The sequence below is a fragment of the Triticum aestivum genome, chromosome 5D (assembly GCF_018294505.1).
Source record: "Triticum aestivum cultivar Chinese Spring chromosome 5D, IWGSC CS RefSeq v2.1, whole genome shotgun sequence".
NCBI lineage: Eukaryota > Viridiplantae > Streptophyta > Magnoliopsida > Poales > Poaceae > Triticum > Triticum aestivum.
The window spans coordinates 51,863,361-51,884,413 of NC_057808.1; the positions used below are offsets into that span (position 1 = coordinate 51,863,361).

Here is a 21,053-nt window from a genome sequence, read left to right on the forward strand (position 1 = left end):
TTAGTTGCCCCGTTCTCCGAGGAGGAGGTCCTCGCGGCGATTAAGGGCATGAACGCCTCCTCGGCGCCGGGGCCGGATGGACTGCCAGTGTCCCTTTTTAAAGCATTTTGGCAGACCATCAAACTTGAGGTCATGGCTCTCTTCGACGAGTTTTTCTTGGGGACCATGGATCTTGGGCGCCTGAACTATGGGGTCGTCACTCTTATCCCCAAAGTTCCGGGCGCGACGGACATCCGCCAATTCCGACCTATCACCGTGATCAATGTGATATTACGGATCCTGGCCAAAGGGTACGCCAATAGGGTGACCCTGCTAGCCAACTCGATCACTCACCCCAATCAGTCAACTTTCATTCAGGGTCGTTTTATCCTGGATGGGGTGTTGGTCTTCCACGAGGTCCTTCATGAAGTCCGCTCCAAGCACCAACGGGCGGTCTTCCTGAAGCTCGACTTTCATAAAGCCTATGACACTGTTCACTGGCCCTTCCTTCGGGAAGTATTACTCCGCAAGGGCTTTGATGACCGTTGGGTGACCAGAGTTTTGCAGCTTGTCTCCTGCGGTCGGACCGCTATTAACATTAATGGTGAGATTGGCCCCTTCTTCCCCACGCTATGTGGGGTTCGCCAAGGCGACCCTTTCTCACCGTTCCTGTTCAACATGGTGGTTGACACCCTTGCGGCCATTCTTGACAAGGCCAAATCGGCCGGTCACATTCACGGCGTGGTCCCACACCTAGTAGGAGGGGGTGGGGTCTCCCTCCTCCAATATGCCAACGACACCATAATAATGGTTGAGGGCTTCGCGTCCGATATTGCCAACCTGAAGTTTCTCCTCCTATGCTTCCAACAGATGTCCGGTCTTACCATCAACTTCGATAAGAGCGAAGTGATGGTTCTGGGATTCCCCCCGGAGGAGGCCCAGGGCATTGCGGACCGGCTTAACTGCCGCCTGGGTTCTTTCCCCATGACTTATCTGGGGATCCCTATTAGTGACTCGCGCCTCACCATTGCGGACCTCCGCCCTTCCGTGACCCGAATGCAACACCGGGTCGAGCCCTGGAAGGGCCGATGGCTCTTGAAGGCGGCGAGGGTAATCCTCATCAACTCCTCGCTGGCTAGCCTCCTCTGGTTCCTCATGAGCTTCTATAGCCTTCATGAGACGCTTCACCAGGAGGTGGCCAAATATCAGTCCAGGTTCTTCTGGGCTGGCGAGGGGGACAAGCAAAAATACCATATGGTGAGCTGGCCTGACATTTGCAAACCCAAGGACCAGGGAGGTCTGGGGATCTTGTCTTCCCGTCGCATGAACATTGCTCTCCTGACCAGATGGCTATGGCGTATCGCCAACGGGGAGGGCGGCCTCTGGCTTACCATCATCCAGAATAAGTATCTCCGGGGCCAACCTCTAGCTTTCTGCCAGCGCTCTGGTCCCAGTTCTGGCAAGGTGTGATTCAGCTTGTTCCCGTGCTCCAAATTGGCACGTCCATCTCTGTGGGTTCCAGGTCCTCGACCCTGTTTTGGTTCGACCGCTGGCTTGGGGATTCCCCTCTGGCCGCCCGCTTCCTGGGCTTATTTGCCATTGTGGCTGACCCCCGGATTTCCGTCGAGAGGGCCCTTATTAACTTAGGGCGTCTCGCCTTTCGGCGCCCCTTTGGCCCCCAGGAGGTTGACGCGTGGGACGCCCTTCTACAGGGCATCGCTCTCTTGCCGATGGATGTAGAGGGCGCCGCTGACTCCATGACGTGGTGCCTGGAGCCCTCAGGATGCTTCTCCACGAAGTCTCTGTATGCTGCCATCGCCCCCTCGCTGGCCCATAAGCCCTTTAGCCTGATCTGGGACATTCGCCTCCCCCTCAAGATCCGGATATTCCTCTGGCAGTGGATCCGGGGACGTCTCCCCTCTAGGGTTGAAGTCCGCAAGCGCAATGGCCCTGGGGACGGGATGTGTCCCCTGTGCGCCACGGTTGAGGATTCGAACCGCATTTTATTCAACTGCTCCACGACCCAGTTCCTGTGGTCGTGCTTCCGTTAAACGGTCGGCGGACAATGGTGCAATACTCGCGGAGATCCATGCCTCCTCCCCGCGTTACCGCCATATTAGATGGTTGTGCATTGGGATCCTTGCGTGGACGCTTTCGAATATTCGCAACAAGCTTGTTATTCAGAAAGTGCCTCTACGATGTGCGACTGACGCGATCTTCAAAATGTGTGGCTATTTGCAGCTCTGGCAGCCGCTTAGCCGCCCCCAGGACCGGAGCGTCATCAACACCCTCCTCACCGACCTTCGATCGATGGCCTTCCGCATGGCGCCCCCGCTTCAGCCACCGCCGCCGGAGCCTGATTAGGCATGCTTCGTTTGTGGCGGTCTTTGTGTGTGTCCTTTTGTTCTTAGGGCTTCTTGAGCTGTGCCCTCAGCATTAACCTTACTGCTACCTTATCTGTGTGTGTGTGTGACTTTGAGTGTGTCTGTGTGTGTGTGAACATTGTTGGATGTTTGACTCGGGCGGTTTGCTTTATATATAAAGCGGGGCGAAAGCCTTTTTCGGTATAGAGGGGGTTGTGTGAGTGCAGCGTTTTGGTGCCTAGACTTATCTGCACCCGATTAGAAAAAAAATCACAAAAACTTTTGAAACATTCTAATTTTTTTTTTGCATGGTAGAAAATTTAGTGCGTGAGGTCCGCTCCAATTTTTAAATCATTTGGACATCTGAACAGCTCTCGGCAAAAAGACAAATCAAGTCAAAACAAGGCATGAACAGTAACCTCACACATCAAATTATCTACCGTGCAAAAAAAGGTTAGATTTTTTTGAATTTTTTCTAATAAATTTTTTTATTTTGTCGTCAGCACGGGTGCATATGAGCCTGGGCTCAGTAGCAGATTTTCGGGGTTGTGTTGACAATCCCTTGGGGATTATCACAAAAAGAAGAGTAATGCTAAAAGACCGATAGCTTTTATTTCTCCTCTCGCAAGGCGACTAGGAAAAGCTTTCCTCACCTCGATCTCCACCAACGAGCCCATGTTTTCGCCTTCCCTCCGTCCGCCGCTCCGGCGGCCGGTGGCGGGGAGGGGATTTTTGGTGACTCGGATCCGGCTAGTAGATAGGTAGGGTTTAGTCCTTGCAGGGGCGGCGTTTGGACGGATGGCAACGCTTCTTCTTCGAGTCAGTCTTTCGGGCTCCAATCCTTCTCAAGTCCGTCCGTTGGGACGGATTAGACGAAGCTCCGGCGTAGATTCTTGCCAGCTCCCCATGGTGCCAAGGTTAGGGTTTCTCATCATGCGTACCCAACGACTATATTTGGTATTAGGTTCTACAAATCGATTCAAGAATTAAATGGCAACGACTACGGCTTTAGGGTGCTAGTCCTTAGGGGCACGTACACGAAGACTTTCCGGCTGTTATCGATAAGGTCAGGCCGGCTCTGGTATGGGAGCGACGACAGCCGCGCGTCGACGGCTCGTTCGGGGGGGCGGCAATGGTCATTCGGTGATCCATGGACATCGACGTAATCTTTTTATGTGTGAGGTATTTTGTACTTCTGATGAATCTTTATAATAGATCTGATCCTTCCCGCAGAAAAAAAGAATAGGATAGGGGAGAACTTACAAAAAGTCAGAGCTCCAGGCCTTATCAACAATACATTCCATTAGATCATGGCCCCTTTGGTATCAGGTCGCCGCATCGCCATATTGCAATCCAAATATTCGATGCTCCACACTAGGCCCATACGTGTAGCCGCGCAAATTAAAGGAGCTCGGGATTTATCCGAACCCTCCCGTATCACCTTTTTCCCGGGTCAAGTTGCTCGAAGCTCATCCTGCCGGTGCACATTTCCATGGCTATATATGCAAGGCTCCCCTATGTCCAGCTCTAAGCAAGCCAGCACAGCTCAAGCGATCGTACTACTAATTGAGCTCACTAGCCCTAGCACTAGAACTAAGCTTGATGGAGCAGGTGACGAGGCTAGCGGGGCAGCGGGCGGTGGTGATCTTCGGCATGAGCTCCTGCTGCATGTGCCACACCGTGACGAGCCTCCTCCGGGATCTCGGGGTGAACCCGATGGTGGTGGAACTTGACGAGGACCCTAGGGGGAAGGAGATGGAGAAGGCGCTGGTGCGGCTCCTCGGCCGGAACCCTGCTGTGCCGGCGGTGTTCATCGGCGGCAGGCTCGTCGGATGCACCGACAAGGTCATGTCCCTTCATCTCGGCGGCAAGCTTGTCCCACTGCTTCGTAATGCAGGTGCTGTATGGGTGTAGTGCATGGGAGGGTTTTGTTGTATATATTCGGCCTGATGTATTAGGCATTTAGGCGCCAGAGAATAATGTAATACACGTATGTGTACGTGCTCTGTTATCCTTTCCTGTATTAGGTGATGATGGGGACTATGGAAACCATGCAGGTCTTTTTTACTGTACACATGGGAGTACCTGTTCCTGTCAAAGTGTTAAGCACCATAATTATTAGTGGTGTACTAAAAAAACATTATTATTATTGTTGTGTTAATTAATTCAATCTTTGAAATATAGTTGACCAAATTTATACTATTAAATATAAAGATTACCCAACAAATACAACATGAAAACATATTACATATGGATCTATTAATGATACATATTCAGTATCGTGAATGGTGATATTTTTTCTGTATCCGTGATCAAACTCCGAAAATTTAGACTTAAGACAACACTATTTTCTTTCTTTTGAGAACAAACGGGGCGGGGACATGAACTTTAATTTTTTTTTGGTATTTGAACTTTCAAAATTTTAAACATCTGAAATTTTGAACTTATAAAAATACAAAACTTACAAAATTGTAATGAACTTTGCACGGAAATGAAATAATATGAAAAAACACATGTGTGGGCTCCACCAGCTCCTCAGAAAAGCGTGTGGATGCCCGACATGGGTGCGGCGCTTCCCCGACCAGCATAGAGTGAGCCTTTCCGTGCACAATGACCCCTCACGTACATTGCCAATTATTGGCGGGCAAACGCATATGGAACGATTACCCTTTCATTTTTCTAGTTTCCTAGTCGGTTATCTCAAGAAAAGCTAGCTACGGGATTTATTTCATATTAAAAATGTTTAGCCTTTTTCTTAGAATGGCCACAAATTTTCAAAAAAGGTTTGGCTATCTTAGAAATGTTATTAAATTCAAGTATGTTGACCAATTTTAAAACTATTCACCAATTTAAAATTATCGTGTATTTCAGAAAATATTCATGAATTTTAAAATTATTTGTGTATTCCTGAAAAAAATTAAATTTTGAAAAATATTATGATTTATAAAAGAGGTAAAACAAAAATACGAAAAAAGAAATTATCGAAAGAATGATCACCTAAAATAGACAGATGAAACAAAACAAACCCCGAAACCGTGTCTCCAAGCATTTAACTGGTCCAACTCATGGATGGTCTCTGAGCGTTTAGGTGACATCTTGTCGTAGAGATGGACAAATTAGAACAATGCCCTTACGCGATCACCTGCATGGTCAGTGCAGAGCTTCCCTATGACCAATTTGGCGAGATTGAAGAGCGGCTTACCTCAAGGAACTCGTAGTGGGTCAGCCAGTAGAGAGGAGTTGGTTTGCTTCACTCGTTTCTTCCGGGTTTTTTGTTTCCATTCATTTTCATAATTTAATATTCTAAATATATGTTTTTTAAAATTACTTTACTTAATTTTAAACAGTTCACTACCATTAAAACCGTTCATGTAATGGAAAAAAGTGTTCATGCAGTTTGTAAAAAGGTGTTCATATCATTCAAAGAAATGTTCATCACATTAAAAAAAATGTCCACATGTTTCAAAAAATATGTTTGTGAAAGTTTTTTAAAACAATACACAATGTAAAAATTGGTTCCTGTAATTTGAAAAAAAATGTGTTGAACCATTCAAAAAAAGTTTGTAACGTTTTAAAATTGGCAAGGTCCGGGGTCCTCTCACCATTGGCGCCTTTGTGGTTGAGGCACCGTACGTCCATCTTTGTGGACCACGTGGTGACTTTCTTGAGGCGGGACGTTCTTAGCCTGAGGGCTTATTCGGCCATTGTCACAAACTTTCGCATGGCTTCCGGATTGTGCCCCATCCTGAATAAGTGCTCGATATATACACCCCATTAGGTGTGGAGCAAGTTGATCTCGCCGTCAAGGTGCTTGGTTTCCTGGTCCTCCCATGGTTGTGCAAGCATCTCCAGTTGCCTCTCGGTTACCCAACTGCAATCCATGGTGGACAAGACAGTGGAACGCCTGCCAGGTGGGCAGGTGATGATGATGTTTGGAGGTGCTAGACTGGTGGTGCAATACTGGCACTTGACATCCCCGCAAAAGCCTTTGGGGCTCTAGTGAAGATTGGCCGCGGTTTTCTGTGGAAGGGGAGATGCGACATGTAGGGGACGAGTGCCTGTGATATATTGCTTGGAGTCATTCTACTCCTCTAAGGAGTTGGGAGGTCTTGGGGGTCCCAAACTTTCACCTCCTCAACTTGGCGCCCAGGTCTAGATGGCCGTGGTTGAGACGCACGGTGCCGGAGGAAGCATGGAGGAAATTCAACATTCAGGGGCCACAAGAATTGATGGCAATATACAAGGCGACAACTAGATGCAAGTTGGGAACACTATTGCACTCTTCTGGGCAGATTGGTGGTTAAATGAAGCAAAGACTTGTGGTGCCCAACCTCTTTGCTTGCGTCGACAAGAAGACCAATCAAGACACGCACTATGGGAGAATGGATGCATGGTGGTTGGTGGTCAGGTGTGAACCCCAACATGCATGAGCAAGCTTTGGCGGAGTTCCTTCACCTGGTTGATCGCTTAACTGATGTTCAACTCTTAGAGGGAGTTGAGGATGCAATTGTGTGGGCCTAGGAGGGCAATGGGCAATTTTCCTCTAGGATAGCCTACTGGGCATTCTTTCTTGGTCGAGTCAACAACACCGGGCGATCCATATTTATAGTTTGTGTGCCCTAGCATTGTGCAAGATCTTCGCATGGATGGTGTTGAGAATGTGGTATTGTAGAGTATTTGACAAAAAACTACCACATTAGGGGTTCCCGTCCCACTGAACTACCATATTCAAAAAATTGACTGATAACTACAAATTTTTTTTAAATTTTATGACTAAAAACTACCACTTTTGAAAAATGGCCAGTTTAGACGATTTAAACGCGTTTATGACAGGTGGGACCCATCCGTCAGGGCTGACATGGCAGCAGAGTCAACTCCGTTTGTTTTAACCATTAGGGTTGACCGTTCTGACAAGCAGGACCCACATCAACCATCTTCTTCCCCCTCCTCTCTTTTTGGCATTTCAACAAACATCTTATGTGCATAGGAGAAAGGAGGTGAGCTCCGGCCGACGACGGCCGCAAGCGTGCTCATCCAGCTGCTCTCGTGTCGATTGGGAGGAGCAGGTGTACGCCGGCGTGGCTGAATTCAGCGGTGCTGCTCGTCCTCCACCTAGCGTACCTCGCCAGCAAGCTCGCGACTCTGTCCGACGTCGCGCTCGCCGCCTGCGCCATGCTTCGCGGTGACCGGCCGAGCTCGTCCGCGGCACACCCCGGCCTCTTCGCCGGCGCCGCGCTGGTCACCGCCGTGGAGCTCGCGTCCACGGCCGTCCCGACGTATTATCTTGACTCTTGGTACATGTACAGCTCGAGTCACTCGGACACCGGCGGCGTGGAGTCGTTCATGCAGGGCGTCCTGCTGTTCGTCTTCCTCGCCACACTCCTCTTCCGCCTCTGCCTCGCCGCGGTCTTCCTGGTCGCCATCGCCGCGTCGGCGACGGCGGCGACAGAGGAAGCCAGCGACGGTGCTGGCGGCGCAGCCGCTCATCTCCAGCTCGCGTGGCAGGTCATGAGCGCAGCCGTGAGCTGGAAGGAGGCCGCCGCGCAGGTGGTCGTGGTGAGTGCTGTGCAGGAGGTCGCTCTTCCCTTGTCGTCGCCTCCTTGCCTTATATGCACAGAAGGTGCTTGTTGAAATGCCCCAGAGAGACATAGGAGGAGCAGAAGGAAGGTTCATGATGACTTGTGGGCCCCACTTTGCATAACGGTCAACTTGACAGTCAAAACAAACGGAGTTGACTCTGCTGCCATGTCAGCCCTGATGGATGGGTCCTGCCTGTCATAAACGCGTTTAAATCGTCTAAACTGGTCATTTTTCAAAAGTGGTAGTTTTTAGTCACAAAATTAAAAAAAATTGGTAGTTATCCGTCACTTTTTAAATATGGTAGTTCAGTGAGACGGGAACCCATAATGTGGTAGTTTTTTGTTAAATACTCGGTATCGTACCATAGATACACTTCAGAAGCGTTGTCTTCCACACCGGGTGGCTTGTCCACTCTGTGACTAGGAGCTGGAAATGATTCAACACGTCCTGTTGGGAGGTGGGAAAAACCATAAGGCATTCCCAATACAAACTATGAGATAATGGATTGGTGGACTTCGGTTGACCCTGGACCGGGGCACCAGAGAAATACATGGACCGTACTGGCAATTGTGGCATTCGTGATATGCAAACACCGCGATGGTTTTATCATCAATGGGGCGACACCCTCGGCTAACAAGATGTTCGAGCAGGTGGCTGAGGAAGGCCAAAGCTAGAGGATGGCAAATTTGTTGCAGACATATGGGTTTGTACCTAGCAGGATGGATAGGTTGCGAATAGCTAGGAGTCCCCGCGTCGCCAGCCCCTGGCGACACGGGAGGCGATCTAACGCGCCGGCCCTAGGCCTCAGCTCCTCTCTCCCTCCTCCTGCCTTGCCCGAGGCTAGGCCGGCGTTGCCTGGCCAGTGACGGCGGCGGCGGGGCCCTCCCCCTCGCGCGGTGGTGGCGACCTCCTGCCGGCGGCGGCGGCTCATGGATCGGCGGTGCACCAGTGGCAAGGAGCAGCGGGCGCCCGGCGGCGACTGTGACGGCAACGACAGCGCATGCGCATTCTCCCCGCGGCCGAGGAGCACCTGTGGCGGTGGCCCAGATCGCGGGCTTCGTCCGCGGGCCGGTAGATCTGGAGGGCGTCTACAGGCGGGCATGGTGGGCCTGATGGCGCCGCCTTAGGCACCGTGGTGGTGCCATGGCCGGTCAGGCGGCGGCGGCCTGGATCTATCGTCCAGTCCCCGGCAGAGGTGGCGGCGATCCGTGCACGAGATGCTTGATTGAGGTCCTTCGAACAGATCCGGGTGAAAACTTGCTTTCGGCTTACTGCCAAAGCCGGCGGTGGCGGCGCTATTTTGCGACATTCCCTTCTTGAAGGCATCGCCGAGGAGAGTTTCAAGGTCACTGTATGCTACCTCCGGGGGAAACCCTAGATCAGTTGATCGGAAGAGGGCGGCGTTCTTATGTCGTTCCCCCTTTGGGGGCGTCGTTCTTGGAGGTGTGCACGGGCTCGAGGGACCAGTGGACCGCATTTTAGGTGGAGCGGTGCTTCATCCTACACATTGATCGCGACGGATCTCGACGGCGTGGCGCAGTGCAGATTCGGCGTCCGATGCGCGAGGATGTACTCGCGCAGGAGGACGACGCTGTCTGGCGTCGTGGTGGCGTCGATGGCAGAGAGACCTGGCACGGTAGATGCAACAGTACAACTCTGAAGATGGGTTGGTGGCAGGTGGCTGCGGCGGCCTCATACCCGGCAGGCGTCCGGGTTGAAGAGTGCGTCGGACTGGTGGGTGCCCCATACCTGGCAGGCGTCCTGGTTGGGACCTCAGGTCATAGATGTTAGGTTTGGCTGCGAGGTCTGTTTGGTATTAGGTCCAGACTATCAGCATCCCTACATCAACTGGATAGGAGTAGCGGCAGATATTGCCTAGACGGTGGCTTTAGTCTTACTATTGTATGATTTTGTAAAGTTTTGTGAGAATAATTAATAAAATGGCCGCATGCATCGTCCAGATGCAGAGGCCGGAGTCATCCTCCTTTTCTAAAAAAAGGAGTTTTGCCTGTGGGTTCGTGGCGTTACTTTGTTTTGGTAGCGTTGCTCTTCTTATGATACTAATACGTCTACCGTGTCATCATAGCGTTGCTCTTCTTATGATACTAATACGTCTACCGTTTCCTTGAAAAAATTAACTGAGCCATGTCCTCTTGGTAGTCTCTGGTCCCAGAGAATACACTCCCGCGTGAATAGTAAAAAAAAGTAAAAGTTTTCAAAAAATTCTAATTTTCTTTTGTAAATGTTTGTGTTAGTGTCGCAAGCATCCTTGAAAATTTTTATGCGAAACAGAGTAGCGGCGTTTCGCTGGTTAAAAAAACAAGTTTAGGGTAATATTTTAGGGTAACATTTAGTATTTTTTTTCACAGGCCAAAATGTTTAATCTTTTTCCCCACAAATTTGTATGTCGCATTTGGAAGTGACAAAAAACACATAAAAAAATTATTGGATTTCTTTGGCATTTTAAAAAATATTTTCACACGCGAGAGCGCGCACTTCCGGGAGCACCAACGGATTTCCGCTGGTCCAACTTCTAATATGTTGTCTTACCATAGTTTTGGAGGGTAGGGACAAGGCGTGAAACATGATCTCATTTCTACCTTCTAACATTGCACATTAGTTTTATTTTCATTGACTTTCTAAATCCAAGCTTCCTCTTGGTTGGTGTTCAAATGATTCTCACAACAAATCCTACGGGCGCGCTGTATCCTACTAGTATCTTGTAACACATATTGCATCTTATGCTTGCTCCTCTGCCCCGAACCCTTGGTATTTTCACTGGACATTTGGTATCTTGAACAATCACTAGGTGTATTGGTTCATAGTAAAAAAAAGTGTATTGGTGTCTTCATGGTTTTGCGATAATCATACCATACTGTTGATAGAAAATAAGTGATGAAAATACGTACTTCGTATCATTAAAGTGTAAAAGCTAGGGTTGGCTGCATTAAGCGTGATGCCTCTTGGGAGGGACGCCTTCATGTTAATATAGGCAGAGAGATTACAAGATATGGCGCAGGTTGTTGGTTAGTTATCAACTTGCCCTCTAATCCAAGCTATACATGAGATAGAGGATATCCTAGCCAACTACCTGCACCACAATTTACATGAATACAGCCGTGACATATTGTCACGTTACACAACTACAACCCTACTATTTTGACATCCTCCCTCAATCTTAACGTATCAAGGTTCAGATTGCGCCTGAAGGCCTGTAGTTGCTTCACTTGTAATGGTTTGGTGAACCCATCAGCAACTTGATCCCCTGTTGGGATGAACTAAATATCTAGCAACTTTTGTGCAACTCTTTCTCGTACAAAATGATAATCAATCTCTATGTGTTTCGTTCTTGCATGAAACACTGGGTTTGCAGACAGATATGTTGCTCCAAGATTGTCACACCATAAGTGTCGGTGTCAAAACCGGCGGATCTCGGGTAGGGGGTCCCGAACTGTGCGTCTAAGGCGGATGGTAACAGGAGGCGGGGGACACGATGTTTACCCAGGTTCGGGCCCTCTCGATGGAGGTAATACCCTACTTCCTGCTTGATTGATCTTGATGATATGAGTATTACAAGAGTTGATCTACCATGAGATCGTAGAGGCTAAACCCTAGAAGCTAGCCTATGGTATGATTGTTCTTGTCCTACGGACTAAAACCCTCTGGTTTATATAGACACCAGAGGGGGCTAGGGTTACACAGAGTCGGTTACAATGAAGGAGATCTACATATCCGTATTGCCAAGCTTGCCTTCCACGCCAAGGAGAGTCCCATCCGGACACGGTTCGAAGTCTTCAATCTTGTATCTTCATAGTCCAACAGTCCGGCCAAAGGATATAGACGGCTATCCGAGGACCCCCTAATCCAGGACTCCCTCAGTAGCCCCTGAACCAGGCTTCAATGACGATGAGTCCGGCGCGCAGATTGTCTTCGGCATTCCAAGGCAGGTTCTTCCTCCGAATACTCCATAGAAGATTTTGAACACAAGGATAGTGTCCGGCTCTGCAAAACAAATTTCACATACCACCGTAGAGAGAATAATATTAACACAAATCTAATCTGCTGACAGCTTTTCATAACGTGACGTTCTGCCATGGTCTGGTCATGACGAACCGTCTTTCCCGTGCCTGCCATTGCACGTGTTGCGAGGCGGTTTTATTGGCACGTCCTGTCGAAGCAGAGATCGTGTCCCTCTTTTCACGAGATTCTCATCAATACGGGTGTGGGTAACCCAATCGTGCCTACTGATATGACTCCTCGATTTTAGGTAAGTTCCAAACGGCCACGCGGAGGACGCTTGATATTCACCCTCTTTATAAAGGGGCCAAGGCCTGTCCTTTTCTTATCGCACTCAATCGAATCCTTCCCCCACCTCGAGTTCCAACACCCAAGGCTCAGGCTAGGCGCTTCGGACCTTCATTCATGTCCGGATCCACCCTTCAAGGTCGGTGGATGCCCTCCTTTCTCACAGAGGAGGACATCAAGAAGCTAAGAGAAGCCAGGTATCTGACCGCCTAAATCTCGCACAGGCTGCCTGCTCGAGGGCAGGTCATCCCCACTCCCGAACCAAACGAGAGTGTCCTATTTATTTCCCACTTCCTCCGAGGGCTAGGCTTTAGTCTTGATCCCTTCGTTAGAGGGCTTATGTTCTACTACGGGCTCGATTTCCATGATCTGGCTCCGGATTCCATCCATCACATCTCGTCGTTCATCGTCGTGTGTGAAGCCTTCCTCCGCAACACCCCACACTTCGGCTTATGGCTCAAGACCTTCAATGTGGAGCCGAAGATGATTGAGGGGCGACACACAGAGTGCGGAGGTGCCATAATAAGCAAAGGCGTGGATGCTCCATGGCAAAAGGGTTCCTTCCCGGAGACGTCCAATTTATGGCAGCGGGAGTGGTTTTACATCACAGCTCCCCGAGGTACTAAGTGGGAGGCCGCCCCCGCCTTCTGTTCGGACCCCCCGCCACAACTGGCGTCGTGGGTCAACAAGGGGCTGGACTGGGGGCCAGCAAATGATGTGCCGACATTGCAGAGTCGCATCCGAGATCTCCTCCAGAGAGATATCAACCTTGTCAAGGTAATGCAAGTCATGCTAGTTCGTCGAGCCCTGCCTTGCAAACGTCGACCTCTCCGTATGTGGGAGTTCAACCCAGAAGGGCCACGAACTATTCAGCAATTCTTTGGCGTGACGCTCGAAGAGACGTATGGATTGTTCTTCGGATCACGAATAAATTGTCCGGACACCACCGAGGATGCGGGTCTGAACTGCAATCGTCCAGACACCCAAGTAAGTAATTCTGCGGCCGAACACGTTGTCTTTTAATTTACCACAACATCATTCTGAAAAGTCGCCTTTTGACCAGGACTGGATAAAAAAGGCGAAGATGATCAGGTGTTCGGCCCCCCTTCCCGAAGGCTCACCGGATCCCGTACTAGCCAGGATGCTTGAGCTTGCGCCCTATTAAGCGCCATCAGGGGAAGATAAAGGGAGGAACAAAGAGTCCGAAAGCGAGCCTCACTCATTATTCATCCAAACCAGGGGAATTAGTGCCTCCGCGAAGGAGGATAAACGGGGAGAAGAATCTAAAATTCCCTCTCCCCAGGGAAGGAAGAGGACCGCCTCTGAAGACTTGGAAGCAATGGTCTCCAAGCGAGGGAAGAAACCTTTGTCAGAGGGCCCTACCCCAGAGGGCATCCTTACCACACAGTACCCGCGAGGGGGCCAGCCCTCCACCGAGCTGTAAGTAAACAAAAGTACTTTATAGTGAATATACCCAGCTTCATTTCTGAGAATAATAGCCGAGACGTATGTCTTGTAGTTCGGATCGTAGCCCTTCTCGACAGAGTTCGTCTTCGGGGGATCTTCTTCTGGAGATGATGGAAAGCGAAACGCCTCCCCGTGCCTCCCTGCCTCGTGAAGCGGGCGACCCTGAGGTGTCGTCACGGAGGATTTCTCCTGATCCGCCAAGGCCAGAAGGTAACCCTTCGGCCACCCGAAGTCCGGAGTATTCGGCTCCTAAGGAGAGCCACAAAAAGAGTCCGAGACTGTCCGGTGCACGACCAGACGCACTGATGAATCTTCTGGAGCAAGCGGCTATCTGAGAAGCGCATCGTACGCTAATGGGTATGGTGGTTGAGAGGATTTCATCCGCCGAAAGCGGGTTGCATGAAGCTTTTATGAGCCTGCTAAGAGGCTTTGAGGTACGCAAAGTAATATATATTTTGACGGTACCGCACACGCTAGGTGTGCCCTATGCAGATAGTAGCCCCTGAGACTCTAGTTGCTGTTGAAAAAGACGGCAAATAGAGGATCATAGTCCCAGGAAATAATCGTGTTGCTTTCACGTGGAGGTGGCTGAGGGTCCGGTGGCTAGCCGGACTGGTGAGTTTGCCAAGCTAAAGCGGCAACTTGATGCGGCAGATGCCGACATCGTGCTTGTAAACAAGCGGCTTGACGAGGTACAGGGTATGTATTCTCCTATGATCAACACAAAGAGGAGCATGATGCTAGTATCTGTAATATGATGTGACTGCAGATGGAGCTGTCGCCGTGGAGACCCTTCGGGCGGACTTGCCCAAGCCAAGGAACAAGCTAGGAGGAGTGATGCGGCCGCCCTAAAGGCGGTCGAAGAGCTAAGAGCCGAACAGGCTGCGCATTGCCAGAGCAAAGAGAAAATGGCCAAGATGGCTGTTGAGTTGAAAGATGCCGCCGACCGTTATGAGCTTCTTGAAAAGGAAAGCAAAACGAAGACGGCGGACCTGGAGAAAGCCACGGTAGCAGCCAAGGAAGCCCGCTCTAAAATCAGGGCGGCGAGGGAGGAGCTACGTCAAGCCGGAGATATCGCGGCTGGGAAGCCCTTTTTGTTGCGGACGAAGTTCGGAGATCCTAAGTATGCCCTTCTGGATCAATTATGGAGTTCTGCGGACGCGTACCTGGATTTGGCAGCAAGTGCTGCTGATGCGACCAAGTTTTTCGAAGATCAAAAAGATCACGAAGTGGAAAAGTTGTTCTGGTCGCAGTTCAATGCTCCGGCGCGTCCGCTGCTGTTAAATGAGCAAATGGCCGAGTGGGCCGAGCTCCATAGGTTGTCCGGGCTTGCCATGAGGTCTATCATGGATCGTCTCTGGCTGGAAGGACCAAGGCCGGATAGTTATTTTGGTCTTGTGCAACGATTCCTAGGTGTTGTGCCTCTTATCGATGTTGTAAAGAGGTCGGCGTGCATAGAGGGTGCGCGGATGGCTCTTGCCCGTGTCAAGACATATTGGGCAGAGATGAAGGCCACCGCGATTGCAACCCAGACTCCGGCCGTAGGCCAGGTTTCGGCCGAGCAATATTTTGAAGAAGTCTTAGAAGGCGCTCGTTTAATAGAGGCTCAGTGCTCGAAGAGTATCATGTTCTAGTGACATGTATCCCAATTGTAAGAGCAATGCTATTTAAATTATAAAGGCTGTGTTTATACTTTTGCCTGAAAGTATTATTATGCCTCATGTGCGGTCGTTTATGTATATATGTGTGTGTGTGTATATATATATATATATATATATATATATATATATATATATATATATATATATATATATATATCCTGAAAGTTTGCAGTCGTCGGCTTTAGCCCCCACGCATACAATGCGGGGGTGTTCGCAAAAGCGCGCCTTCACACTTGATCCAACGTCTTGGTCCATTAAGGAGGTGGTAGCGCGGCGAACGAGGCAATCAGACTATATTGCTTTAACACTTTCACTTTACCATAGTAGTTTGACAGTGGGGCTACTATATAGCCCCTGGTACTTTGGCGCTCGTCCGAGTACGGGGCGCGTACGTACATGACCGGGAAAACCGGCCCTTCGTTAATGCGGAGGAATCCTGAAGATTCCGCTAAGTCATCGAGTGGTTGACCAGTCTCGCGCTTTATCATGACAGTCAGTTTTCGGCTTTCTCTACTGAGGTGCTCATCCGGATGAACCAGGGCACAATCGCAGTAGTTCTCCTGGTGCCACCTTAGCCGATAGAGCGGAACGTAAGATAGCAAAACGCAGGAGCCGGGCAAACCCAACATTTGACCAAAGACATGATTCGGAGCTGATGCATACAAGGCCAAACTCGCGACGCCGAACACTCCCTAAGGTATTCGGTCTTTATAACATATACCGGGCTGAGTAACGCCCTTGATGATGAACCCCGAGTGTCCAAGTACGTGCATTGTTCTGACGTGGCGAAATGCCAATAACGTCAGCATCCCTCTCGGTTATACTGAATATCCGGAGGATGTGAAGCAACAAGAGACAATAAAAAAGGTTTACACAGGGTCTTAATCTAAAAAGAAACCTTTGAGCGAGGCCCCGCTGCACGTCTGCGCCTGTGTCTCCGTTGTGCCGTATCCTGGAAGGGTGTAGTACGATTATCATCTGTAAAAGAGAAGAACTTAGGTGAAAGTTGTCGTGCAAAAAATTGGTGATTCTCAATGAACCATTAAAATTCAAGATAAGTAAGGTCGAGCCGAACTGTAGTCCTTTTTACATGCGGGAAGACCCTGGTACCGCCTATGGGGGTATATCCATCAAACCAATCTCAGGTTTATCTAAGCTGTTACAGCTAGTGATGCGCCGGACTCGTCTAGCCGTGTTCGCGGTCTTGACGACCGATCATCTATTCTGGTTGGAGAGGCCGTTTAGTGTTCGGCTGCTAAAGCCGCCATACGCTCTTCCGCGCGTAAGGAACACTCAACATTTCCACTGACTGTGATGATGCCACGTGGACCGGGCACCTTAAGCTTAAGAGAAGCGTAATGCGGTACTGCATTAAAACGAGCGAAAGTTGTTCTTCCGAGTAGTGCTTGATAGCCGCTTCGGAATGGAGCGATGTCGAAGGTTAACTTTTCACTTCGGAAGTTGTCAGGAGAACCGAATACAACCTCTAGTACTAGAGAGCCCGTACAGCGGGCCTCTGGGCCTGGTATTATTCCTTTAAAGGTAATATTGCTTTGGCTGATTCTTGTCGGGTCTATCCCCATTTTGCGGACTGTGTCCTGATATATCAGATTAAGACTACTGCCGTCGTCCATGAGGACTTGGGTGAGATGGTATCCGTCGATAATTGGGTCTAGCACCAAGGCAGCCAATCCTCCGTGCCGGATACTTGTCAGGTGATCCCTGCGATCAAAAGTGATCGGGCAGGCCGACCAAGGGTTGAACTTAGGGGTGACGGGCTCTACGGCGCGTATGTCTCGGAGTGCATGTTTGCTCCTCCTCTTCATCACGTGAATCGTGTTCACTGTTTTGACCTCTGGTGGGAACTTTTTCTGTCCCCCAGTGTTTTGCTGACGAGGCTCATCCTCGTCTTCACTTGGTGTCTCCCTTCCCATGTGTTCGGCGTTTAGCCTACCGGCCTGCTTGAAGACCCAGCATTCTCTATGGGTGTGATTTGCAGGTTTATCGAAGGTGCCATGAATCTGACATAATTTGTCCAGAATCTTGTTTAGGTTGGACGGTCCATCTCCGTTGCCTTTGAAAGGCTTTTTCCGCTGACAGGGTCGAGAGCCCCTGAATCCGGCGTTTACCGACGTGTTGTCTGGGCTGTCTTCGTTATTTCGATGCTTGCTTTTATTGCGTCGTGGTTTTCCATTACCATCCCTGACTTCAGATGTGCCTGGGTCGCTGGTGCGACTACGTGCCAGCCAGCTATCTTCGCCCGCGCAAAAGCGGGTCATGAGGCTTGTTAGGGCTGCCATTGTTCTTGGCTTTTCTTGGCCGAGGTGTCTGGCGAGCCATTCGTCTCGGACGCTGTGTTTGAAAGCTGCTAAGGCTTCGGTGTCCGGGCAGTCGACGATTTGATTCTTCTTAGTGAGAAATCTTTTCCAAAGCTTTCGGGCAGACTCTCCGGGCTGTTGAATTATATGACTTAAATCCTCTGCATCCAGAGGTCGGACATAGGTCCCTTGAAAGTTAGCCCTAAAGGCATCCTCAAGCTCCTCCCAACTTCCAATTGAATTTTTCGGGAGGCTCTTCAGCCAGTGCCGAGATGGTCCTTTCAACTTGAGGGGCAAGTATTTGATGGCGTGGAGATCATCTCCGCGAGCCATATGGATATGGAGGATGAAGTCCTCAATCCAGACCCCAGGGTCTGTCGTTCCGTCGTACGCCTCTATGTTCACGGGTTTGAATCCCTCTGGAAATTCATGATCCAGCACCTCATCGGTGAAACATAGGGGGTGCATGGCACCCCTGTATTTGGATGTGTCATGGCGTTCTGACGGTTGTAGTGTTCGGTTTTGATTATGCGCTGGAGCGCGCTTCCTAGATCCGTAGATGGATCTGGTCACGCCGGCCTTTTGATGCCAGTCCTCGCGTGGATCGTGTGCTGACTTATGTGCGGCCTCGTTAGCCGCTCTATCCCGGACACGAGGTGGTCGATCTGACCGGTCGGCCGTTTTATTTTTCGGCTGTGTGGGCTCTAAGGCCTTATCATCGAATTCAGGCAACAGCTTGCGCTTTGGATAGCTCTTTGTGTGGCGACTACCACCGTACTTTTCTTCAGTGTCGAGCACTTTGTTCCATCTACTGTTGAGCGTATTCTGCGCGGCCTTAAGCCTTTGCTTCTGCTTCTTCAGACTCCTCGGGGTTGCAATAAGCCTTTCACGAAGGTTCTCTTGTTCCAAGTGTCTTTCCGGGATGATGTGTGCATCGTCGTCCGGAATGTTTTCCTCTCTGGAGAGAGGTTGATGAGCTTTATCCTCGGCGTCGCCGTGATCGGAGAGCGGCTCCGTACTATGTTCGCCGTCCGCTGGTTCAATGTGGTCGTCGTTTCCTCCGGAGTCGACCAGGGTATTATTTTTTCTTGCGCTGTTATCGCTGTTCTTGCCGAGGCGGGATTTGGAGCGGCGCCTACGCCGTCGCTTTGGTTGCTTCTCGAGGGAGTTATCCTTCGCTGCATCCTTCCGTTCCTCGTCGTTGTTTTCTTTGGGTGTGTCCACCATATATATATCGTGTGATGAAGTGACAGTCCAGTGCCCTGTGGGCGATGGTTCCTGTTCTGCTCCTGTATCGTCGTCCATACCGTCGATATCTTTGGAGTCAAAATCGAGCATGTCGGTTAAATCGTCGACAGTGGCTATTAAGTGGGTAGTGGGTGGGGAACGAATTTCTTCGTCGTCCGCTTCCTGTTCGGGCCGGACATAGTTCGGCCAAGGACCTCCTCACAAGGAGAGAGACCTTAATGAATTTAGCACATCGCCAAAAGGTGAGTGCTGAAAGATATCCGTGGAGGTAAACTCCATGATCGGCGCCCAATCAGATTCGATAGGTATGGACGCAGGCGGTTCGGGGCCTGTGGCCGGGGATGAATCCGAGGATCCGGCGACACAGGTCTCATAACAGGTGAAGTCAGTATTCGGCTCTATCGCCGCTAAGTGTGCGGCCTCCGTGGCGGGGTCCATCCACCCGTCCTCAGATGGCGCAATTTGTTCCGGATTGAGGGCCGGAGTGGTTGCAGGTGTGATCTCCCGAACACTGTCCGAGGGTAGAGCTAAGTCATGCTCGTCGTGATTGTGCGGCGCACCTGACATGGGCTCTAATCCGTCGAAGATCAAGTCTCCGCGGATGTCGGCAGTATAGTTCAAGTTTCCGAGCCTGACCTGATGGCCAGGGGCGTAGCTCTCGATCTGCTCCAGATGGCCAAGCGAGTTGGCCCGCAGTGCGAAGCCGCCGAATACGAAGATCTGTCCGGGGAGGAAAACCACACCCTGGATCGCATCGTTGGCGATGATCGGAGGAGCCATCAAGCCTTTATCGTGACGACACAGTGGAACTCTCAATGAAAGCACCAATGTCGGTGTCAAAACCGGTGGATCTCGGGTAGGGGGTCCCGAACTGTGTGTCTAAGGCGGATGGTAACAGGAGGCGGGGGACACGATGTTTACCCAGGTTCGGGCCCTCTCGATGGAGGTAATACCCTACTTCCTGCTTGATTGATCTTGATGATATGAGTATTACAAGAGTTGATCTACTAGGAGATCGTAGAGGCTAAACCCTAGAAGCTAGCCTATGGTATGATTGTTCTTGTCCTACGGACTAAAACCCTCCGGTTTATATAGACACCGGAGGGGGCTAGGGTTACACAGAGTCGGTTACAAGGGAGGAGATCTACATATCCGTATTGCCAAGCTTGCCTTCCACGCCAAGGAGAGTCCCATCCGGACACGGGTCGAAGTCTTCAATCTTGTATCTTCATAGTCCAACAGTCCGGCCAAAGGATATAGTCTGGCTGTCCGAGGACCCCCTAATCCAGGACTCCCTCAATAAGCATGACACACCTATTCTTCCAATGCCTAGTTCATCAAGCAAAGTTTCAATCCACATTACCTCAGCTGTTGCATTTGCCAAAGATTTATATTCTGCTTCAGTGCTGGAACGTGACACCGTAGCCTAGTTCTTTGCACTCCAGGATATAAGATTCGACCCAAGGAAGATTGCAAATCCTCCTGTGGATCTTCTGTCATCAAGGCATCTAGCCTAGTCTGCATCAGAAAATGCACTCACTGTGGTTGAGGGAGACTTACACAATTTCAGCCCTGTGTTGGCACTCCCTTGAAGATACCTCAATATCCTCTTTACAGTTGTCCAATGTACAGAAGTAGGAGCATGTAAAAATTGACATACTTTATTAACAGCAAAGGATGTATCAGGTCTTGTTAGTGTCAAGTACTGAAGAGCACCAACTATGCTCCTGCACTTGGTTCCTTCTTCTGAGATCAGTAATTCTCCTTCATATAATGACAGTTTGTCAGTGGTAGGCATAGGTGTACTGGAGGGTTTGCAATCCTTCATACCTACACGTTTGATTACATCTTTGGCATATTTTCCTAGGTTAGCATAATACCATCATGCAACTTTTTTACCTCAATGCCTAGGAAGTAATGTAACTCTCATAGCTAGATCTTTAAGAGCAAACTCATTTTCCAGATTTGATAGCAATGCTGAGGTAGCCTCCTGTGAGGAGCTGGTAACAATTATGTCATCAACATATATTAACATAAATATAACCACCTTCCCTTTATGGAAGAAGAAGAGAGAAGTGTCTCCCCTTGAAGGCTTGAAACCAAGTTGCTGAAGTTTTGCACTCAATCTTGAA

The 21,053-nt window shown here is 49.9% G+C and overlaps 1 protein-coding gene across 1 annotated transcript; it reads left to right on the forward strand.

Annotated features, from left to right (window-relative positions):
* The first annotated feature begins 3,811 nt into the window (after window positions 1–3,811).
* LOC123124286 (glutaredoxin-C1) lies at window positions 3,812–4,507 on the forward strand. The gene has a single exon (XM_044544932.1). The coding sequence runs from the start codon at window positions 3,945–3,947 to the stop codon at window positions 4,254–4,256; it is 312 nt and encodes a 103-aa protein (XP_044400867.1). The 5' UTR covers window positions 3,812–3,944; the 3' UTR covers window positions 4,257–4,507.
* Window positions 4,508–21,053: the final 16,546 nt, after the last annotated feature.

Bases quoted from the DNA above. Each gene is read 5' to 3' on its own strand.
- LOC123124286 (XM_044544932.1), top strand. From the start codon at position 3,945: ATGGAGCAGGTGACGAGGCTAGCGGGGCAGCGGGCGGTGGTGATCTTC.